This window comes from Syngnathus scovelli, chromosome 21 (genome assembly GCF_024217435.2).
Source record: "Syngnathus scovelli strain Florida chromosome 21, RoL_Ssco_1.2, whole genome shotgun sequence".
Classification (NCBI taxonomy): Eukaryota; Metazoa; Chordata; class Actinopteri; order Syngnathiformes; family Syngnathidae; genus Syngnathus; species Syngnathus scovelli.
Window position 1 is genome coordinate 4,210,954 of NC_090867.1, and position 8,107 is coordinate 4,219,060.

Here is an 8,107-nt window from a genome sequence, read left to right on the forward strand (position 1 = left end):
GGCTTTAAAAATTCTTCAACAGTTGAATGTTTTAGTTTATTATTTATACTTGCATAAATATACTTCATAATGTGTAATGAAAAATGCATTTTAAAAAGTCTATATTAGGAAGTCATTTGGTCTTTTGTGCTGGAGTTTGAACATCTGCAACATTGTGCAAGAACTCATAAAGCGCCTTGGCGTTATTTGCATTCTCAAGTATTTCTGCTAGCTTGTCCTGGCTCAGTTTGGCTAAATCTGCCAAGCTGTCAGCATTTCTGATGAGCGCTCGAAAGTTTTTCACGTTGACTCCTGGCATCTTGAGCAAGAAGTCGTATGGCCCGGCATTGTAAAGCTCTGTCGATTCGGCCACGGCGTCTGATTCGGCTGTGACCGCCTGAGCCGCGGCGGCGTCCGGCTCATTGCGACCTTTTTTCAGCTCGAGAAAAAGCTCGCCCGTGGCATGCGGCGAGGGGCACCAGAGAATGCGGAGGCGTGGGAAATGCAACGTGAGCAAGGTGAGTTTTGAGGAAACGTCATTGGACGATATCTCGTGGCGGAAGTCCGAGCGGGCCATTAGAGAAAAGGGCTTGGCCGGGTCGAACTCAATGAGCAACACGGGTTTCCTGTAATATCGGTTCATGGACAGGCACTGGGTGTAGAGGCGGCCGCTCTGCAATGAGCCGATCAGATCGCTGACGCTCTTGCGCTCCACACAGATATCCGGAGTCAAGATGTAGTCGCCGACTTCCAAAGTGACGGGCTCGATGTCGAGTCCGCGGCGGTGGAGGAGGGAGGGAAGCTCACTGCGGAACTCGCGCATGTCGACGATGACTCGCGAGGGCTCTTTAGGCTGATCTTGACCTCCTGTTTCAATTCAGATCCCCCATCGTAACAAACACAAATCAAATTTGTAACCATGGTTGTTTTTAACGGAGCACTGTCAGAACATGCTTGATTGGGAACCCATCCTAAGAGGTAAACAAAAACAAACTTGCCTGCTTTGCGAGTGTTGGTGGTGGCATTAGCAGGCTCTAAATTCCTAGCGAGGTCCAAATTGGTGTCTTCTCGGCCTTCCCTCTCCTCTGGGATGACCATAGTTGCCTTTTCCCTGTCCAGTCGCAAGTCAACCGGTTAGCTATTTGACACCAAATTTGCCAAATCAAAACGTTCTGATTCCGATTCAGACCTGATGAGATGTTCAAAGGCTTTCTTCTCCTTTGACAGCCCGGTCAGGTATTTTTGTTCCTCTGTTGAGCCGCCATAGATGAGAAAGTACACCCTGCAGAGGCAAAATGCTCGTGAGAAAAAAAAAAACAGTGATCACCCATGATGAGATTTTACAATGAACATTTTAGCTGGAAACAACAAAAACAAAGTTGGGGGTGATAAACTGCCGACACACCTGAGCGGCTTTCCAGGTCGACAGGCTTTGTAGATCTCCAGCTGTCGCACGAAGCTGACTTCGGCGTCGTAAAGCACCACAAACATGGGCTCCACCTCATGGAGCACCCGTGTCAGGCTGTGCGGGTCTGTGCAGCCCCTCAGCGGGTGAATGACCATCAGAGGCTCCTTCAGAACGGCGTAGTAAGCGTCTGATGACAAGTCCAACTTCGGAGCGTCTTCCTCTGCCATTTCATCTTCTACGCCAAAGTCCTCCTCATCCTCACTGCTGCCCATCACCGCCGTTTCGACAACTGTCTGCTCTTTGCCGATCATCTGAGTCAAGGTCAGAGAGGGTCTGCTTTTGGCTTTGCCCGGTTTCTTTTTCTGCTCTTTGCCTCTGGTGTTTCTTCCATTTTTTCCTTTGGAGCCACCTTTGAGAAAGCCCTTGTCTTTTTTACATTTCGCCAACTCAAAAGCAGAGGCGTTCGACGGGTCTTGTTTGCCGACAGTGCGGCTGTACAGTCTGTTCAGGAGCCACTCAGCGCCGTGTCTGATGTACTGTTGCAGTTGAGCGCAAGTCCTGTCATCGCTGGCACAGATGAGAACGCGACCTGCAGGGTCAGGACAAAAACTGTTCGAATAGGGCAGAGATTGTGTAAATCTCGTGAACATTCCCAAGGATGACAATTCTCACCTGGTTCATGCTGGGAGTTCTTGTTCTCTTTCTCAATTTCCTGCAGGACCTCAGTCAGAGCTTCCCACTTTGGGCTTTGCTCCAGCACCAGTACTCGCTTCACCTCTGAAACACACACACGCACATGTCACCTTAGAAATGAAGACTCAACGGTCCTCTTGTTTTGTCTTCAATGTCACCTGAAACAGTGGGTGGCTGTTTTTTCTCCGCTTCAGCGCCGACTTTAAGTTTCTTCTTGTTTTCTGGGATGTGGTATACTCTGGACCTGGAGTTTACAAACATGGATGTACTGGAGTCCAAGAAGAGCCACCCTGAGATGAATGATTAAAATTGTAAAATAAATTATGACCTGTCACTAATGGTTGGACATTGAGCGGAAATTAAATTTAAGGCTGCCATTAATCACAGCACACCCTTTTAAATCACCTGAGTTGGAGCCAAAGTTCTTTTGGCTGGAGCGGAGGGACTCGAGCAGATTGAGGAAAGTGACACAGTCGTACTGGGTGAGGTACTGCAGCAGAACCCTCAGCATCTTCAGGTCCTGGACCAGTGCCTTGGTCTTAGCTCCCAGCTGGTGCCACAAGGGGTCCAAGTAATGGCGGATGGTCTGGATGACAAAACAAATGAGAAAAACACACTTTTGCAACAGATTATGGATGAATGGTTCATTCACATACAAGAAACTCGACCAACCTTATCAAAGGCATTGCTAAGCGTGTTCTCCAAGGAGAGATCCTCCGCCTCTAAGGTGGGATTGTAACGTTTTAGCTCCTTCAGACAGGCGCCCATGATGTCCAGGATGGAGCTCTGGATGGCCCTCATGGAAGGTGTCAGTGACACATGGAGCTCCACCACATCAGGTTTGTGTTTTTCTAGTGCTGTGTTTACTGACGCTTGGAACCTGTTGAATGTGGAATAGAGCAAAAATGACAAAATGGTGAGGGGTTCATAAAAAGAATTGTTTTGGCACAATTTGGAATTTGTTGTGATAAGCTACATACCTGGGCCAAAGGTATAGTTTCTTGACAAAGAGGTTCCTCATCACACGCTCCACTTGGCAGAAGCCTGAAGAAAATGCTGTGGCTTTGTCAGTGAAGGCTTTGATGAAGCCCGTCTTGTTCTTCTGTCGGAACAGTCGCAGGATGAATGCTTCCTGACACGATTCGATGATTTTGTGAGCGCGGTACACCAGGATCCCTGACAGGAGATATCGGAAAAAGAAAATATAGACACATCCCACTCCAAACGAACATAGACAATCTATTATAAAACGCACACTTACCTGATATAAGATTAGCAGGTATGCGGTCGGTGAGGAAGTCGACCACCAGGATCCTGCTAGTGACAAACAAGACTCCTCCCTCGGTGTACACGTTGTACCGCTCGGTGCCTTGGACCTCACTAGTCACCGTCCTCGGTAAGTGGGTCACACCCTCCACTCGCAACTGCTCCGTGAAATATTCCTAAATGGCGAAAACACAAAGTGGACAGCATACAAATACTTTGTTAATAAACTTAGGTAGACTTTTCTAATTCCACAATATAAAAAAAAACAACAACAATGTAAATGCTAAACATGTTTTTGCATGCCGCCTGTCATCAGTGAACAGAAGCAAATAGACTGTAGGTGTTTTTTTTTGTTTTGTTTTGTTGTTGTTGAAAGCGTCCACTAAGAACTACGGGTCTAACGACGTGGTCCTAACCTGTTCGGGGGTGGTAGTGTTAAGCAGTAAGACCAGGCTGCCTTGTTCCGAGTAGACCCGCATGAACTGCAGCAGAATGCGGTCTATCCCCATCCCCTCAGCCACCACGAGCAACCCGTCACTGCTGAACAGGTTCAGAAACATTTCGGTCTCAAACTCCAGCAAAGGGCCTGCCATGGTGGAAGCACGCTCCAAAGCAGGAGGAAATAAAAATAAACTATTTCGCTTTCCAATGTCAGCTAACAACAGTTAGAATCATTGTAAAATTCAACCGGCAGTTTGCATGATGCGCGCCTGTTGTTTAATGTTTAGACGCCAAACTTCCGGTCATGTGACACACACAAAATAACGACGAAGTAAACGAAAGAGGTCATGGGCAAACGTGCTGGCGCCATCTCCTGGTGTATGGATGCACAACAAGGATAAACATTCTGTTTGAGTTGCTCTCAAACTTTACAACTGTCATCTAAAAAATATTCAACTCGCCGAGTACCACCATCATGACAATACAAAATTATAGTTGCATTCCATGCCCAAGTTGTCATCAAAAGCAATATTAATGTAATGTTCAAACTAGGTAGTGTAGACTACCCTGTATTTGAGGATTCAAATATAAACAAAAACCCATAAAAACAATTGTTTTTTTCTGACTGTTTTACTGAGCTTGTTGCTTAAAATTACACAATACAAGTATCTTTATGTGTTAGGTCGGAACATAAAAAAAAATATATAGTTTTGGTTCTGTGGACTTTTTCATGTATGCACTAGATGTCGCTAGCACACAACGGGACACATTAGCAAAAAAACATAGTAAACTTCTTTTCTCTAGAGCAGGGATGTCAAAGTCAAACACACCGAGGGTCAAAAAACCAAATTTGCTACAAGCCGAGGGCCGGACTGGTTCAATGTTTATTAAAATATATCGGAATGATTGCACATAGCCTTTTGAACTAAGACCTAACACAGTGTACATTATTTAATGATTAAATGAATATGGCAATATTTTGTTATGGCTCTGTCAGTAACTTCAAGGGAAAACATTTTCAACAGCCAAACAGCAAAAAATTCAATTGTTTTAAAAACAAAATGTGTTTCTTAATATCAACATAAATGCATAAGTAAAAGTGCATGCATTATAAACTGAAAATGTATTATTGTGCTGCTCTATGATCTACCGATCATTGCTTTCAAATCGTAAAATAAAAAAATAATCAAATCAGTTGTATTCTTTCTCATGGCTCTTATCTGCAATTTTCCCTTGGTCCATTCAACTGAAAAATAAATATAAATAAATAAAATTCAAAAATTTACGGCACACAGACAAAACAATACTTTCTTCAAAGAAAAATCACGTCTTGTAGAAACAAATGTAAAAATGTAACCGAATTAAAAAACGGAAAATACGTTACTGTTCTGTGATGCTCACTTGTCTGAGGCTGAGCCTGATACTTAGAGGTGTCTCATTGTTTCTACAAGTTCATCAATGTTCGGGGTTAGGCTCTGAGGCTCAAAACCCGTTTTTGATCAACTCTCCTTCTGCAAAGGGCCGGGCTGATTTGGCGAGCTCTTTTGCCACAATAAAGCTAGCCTTGGCAGCAGCCTCGCTTTGTGATTTAGCATACGTGAACATAGCCTGTCTGGACTTAAGGCCTCGTTTTAATTCTTCCACCTTCTGTAGCTTTTGTTCATATTCCATATTCTTGTCTTGGTCTGTGTGTTTCTTAGACGTTTGATAGTGCCTTCTTAAATTTAATTCTTTCATTACAGCCGCATTTTCTCCACACAGAAGACACACAGGTTTGCCTCTTACCTCCGTAAACATGTACTCTGCCTCCCACCTGGCCTGAAACCCCCTGTTCTCAGCGTCCACCTTACGTTTAGCCATTTTTGAGGAGGGGGGTATCAGAAAGTTGAACTCTGCTCTGACTACTGATGAATAATGAAGCCGCTTGTGCGAGCTGCAGGGACATCGCGGGCTACCGTTGCATTGTGGGAAATGTAGTGTTGGTGCGTGCAAAACACCAGCGGGCGGCTGTGGCCTACGGGCCGGTTCTAATAGTAATTCAATATCATCCAGGGGGCCATAGATAATCAATTCGCGGGCCGGATCTGGCCCGCGGGCCGTAACTCTGACATATGTGCTCTAGAGGTTGTCCCCATCTGGTTAAGGGTGAATTAGAGCTTCTCCCAACAGGTAGTAAAAACCAAGATACATACACTAATAGTTGAATTTTTATGTTTAAGGTATTAAACTAAATAAATATGTTTCCGCTACAAAATTTGAATGCATACATTGGATTTAAACACTCATAAGGAAAAGAGCAGTGGCGTGCTTTTTAAGTGGGACGCCAAGCAAAAGTCAGCAGGCCGCTAAGGGCAAACTCTTCGTCTCAGGAGGGGAACGTACCCTCCATCCATCTTTGAAGAAATCAGTATATGCTTAGTCATTCCCTCTCTGCCTGCTCAGCTAGGTTAGAAGAGTTTTGTGCGTGAGGCTAGTTGCTGAAATCAGCAAAAATCTCAATATTTGTATACGACATCTGTCACTGCCTTCATTCAAATCTGGCACCGTTTTTTCTCCCAAATAACATCACCTTTGACCACAGCGCAGATTGTATCAACCATCCAATGTGACTCACTGAAAGCCTTTTCGCGTTAAGAGCAGTTCTGAGAAAAAAAAAAAAAAAGTACTTCACTGCTGAACAGATACCGGCTCCTGCAGGCACTACATGTGTTCGATTTCACCCTTTCAGCCCTCATTACCCCGACACCTTTGCAGAATGGGAAGAAAGGTTATTATTTGGGTGGAAATGGCGCTGCAGTGGCTGCTGCGTGTTCACAAATTGGGATTATTACAGCAGCCTCTTAAGTAGCAATGAGGGGGACGAGTACATTTTTAGTCACCCTGAGCTGGGTCAAGCGTCACCAGATGGAGAATTTTGCACGAGAAATAAATGTGAATGGGGGAAAAAAAATCTCTAAAAAATAAAATATTTTCAAATGCGACAAGGAAACATTCCATGTTTGTTGAATTTGAAGCGTATTCAGTATTAGATGAATAATTCAAGACAGATTGGACGTTTGGAGGATAGCGTCAGTATGTGACAGGGGAGACATGTTGGCAGGCCCGAGTGGGCCGCCTGTGATGCATTATGGGGATGCTCGATCAGTGTGTACTACAATGTGTGTGTGTTCAACAAAGACTGCACTGGGACTCGCACGCATCGTTTTAGTTTTGGTGTCTCAAGAGCATCATTGTCAATAATGAGCATCATCATGTGAACACATAAAGCAACACACGGTAATTTCAATCCATCAAACTGACTGCTAAACACATTTAGAATCAAAAGGAGGAGAAACCAACCTCAAGATGGCTCATAAGGACATTTTCATCTTGAGCAGAGACTTCCCGGAGAGTCCACTTGGCTGGTAGGAAGAGGTGCTCAAATATTCACATTTCCCAGTTTAACATGAATTTTTAGCATACAGCACAAAATATGAAAGGTAAAAAAAAAAAAACATCAAGTGATGATTCACACTCGTTATTTACTGTCAGATTCAAAAAAAGGCTCAAGAAGGAAACATTCAAAGAATCTCTTGCTCTTGCTTTGACCCGTATCTCGCTCGATGGAGTAGGAAAAAGAAGAGTTAAGGAGTGTGACGTAAGGTCATGACAACACATAGCAACGGCACGCATAAGGAAGCTTTCACCAACACGTATGAATAAACACAAGCTCTTGCACACTAAAATACCGCAATACACACGTCTCCTTCTTAAAGCCAGATAGCTGTCAAATGCTTGATGTAGGAGGTCAAAGGCAAGGCAGGATTTCAAACACTCGAATTCCTTCATAATGCCGCCTAATCCAAACACTAACAGAGCAGTTGGAAGTTCAATCTAATTGAGGATGGGATGAAAGCCAAGGATGTCCTGTGTGGGAACAGATATGTGGATTAATTAGCATTGTGATGCCAGCACATGTGTGTGTGTGTGTGTGTGTGTGTGTGTGTTTGTGTGTGTGTGTGTGTGTCGCACCTAGTTTGTGTTTGTGTACTTGGCAGTGTGCGTAAAAAGGGTAATTGTCTCTCTGCACTCGGCGTCTACACTATCAGCGAACGTGTCATGAGAAGCATGTTTGATTGGATTTTTCCTCTTTAAATCGCTCGGCCTTTATTTTGGTGCTGGCTGGCTAATTACAAAAACAGATTAAAATGGAATTGTCAACATATTACAGGCATGCAATGGTGGCCATAAACACACAGAGGGATTTTTTGGGGAGACTCCCTTCCTGATCCTTACTTGCGAAGGAATATTATAATTATGACGAGTGAATTTCACCGCCGC

General features: G+C 44.1%; 1 protein-coding gene across 1 annotated transcript; it reads right to left on the minus strand.

The window, feature by feature from the left end:
* Positions 1-11: 11 nt before the first annotated feature.
* ercc4 (excision repair cross-complementation group 4) lies at positions 12-4,096 on the minus strand. Its single transcript, XM_049759182.1, has 11 exons — positions 3,763-4,096; positions 3,342-3,522; positions 3,061-3,256; positions 2,753-2,960; positions 2,486-2,666; positions 2,239-2,370; positions 2,060-2,164; positions 1,385-1,976; positions 1,169-1,261; positions 978-1,090; positions 12-846 (listed from the first exon to the last, which is right to left on the minus strand). The coding sequence occupies exons 1-11, from the start codon at positions 3,937-3,939 to the stop codon at positions 113-115; spliced, it is 2,712 nt and encodes a 903-aa protein (XP_049615139.1). The 5' UTR covers positions 3,940-4,096; the 3' UTR covers positions 12-112.
* Positions 4,097-8,107: the final 4,011 nt, after the last annotated feature.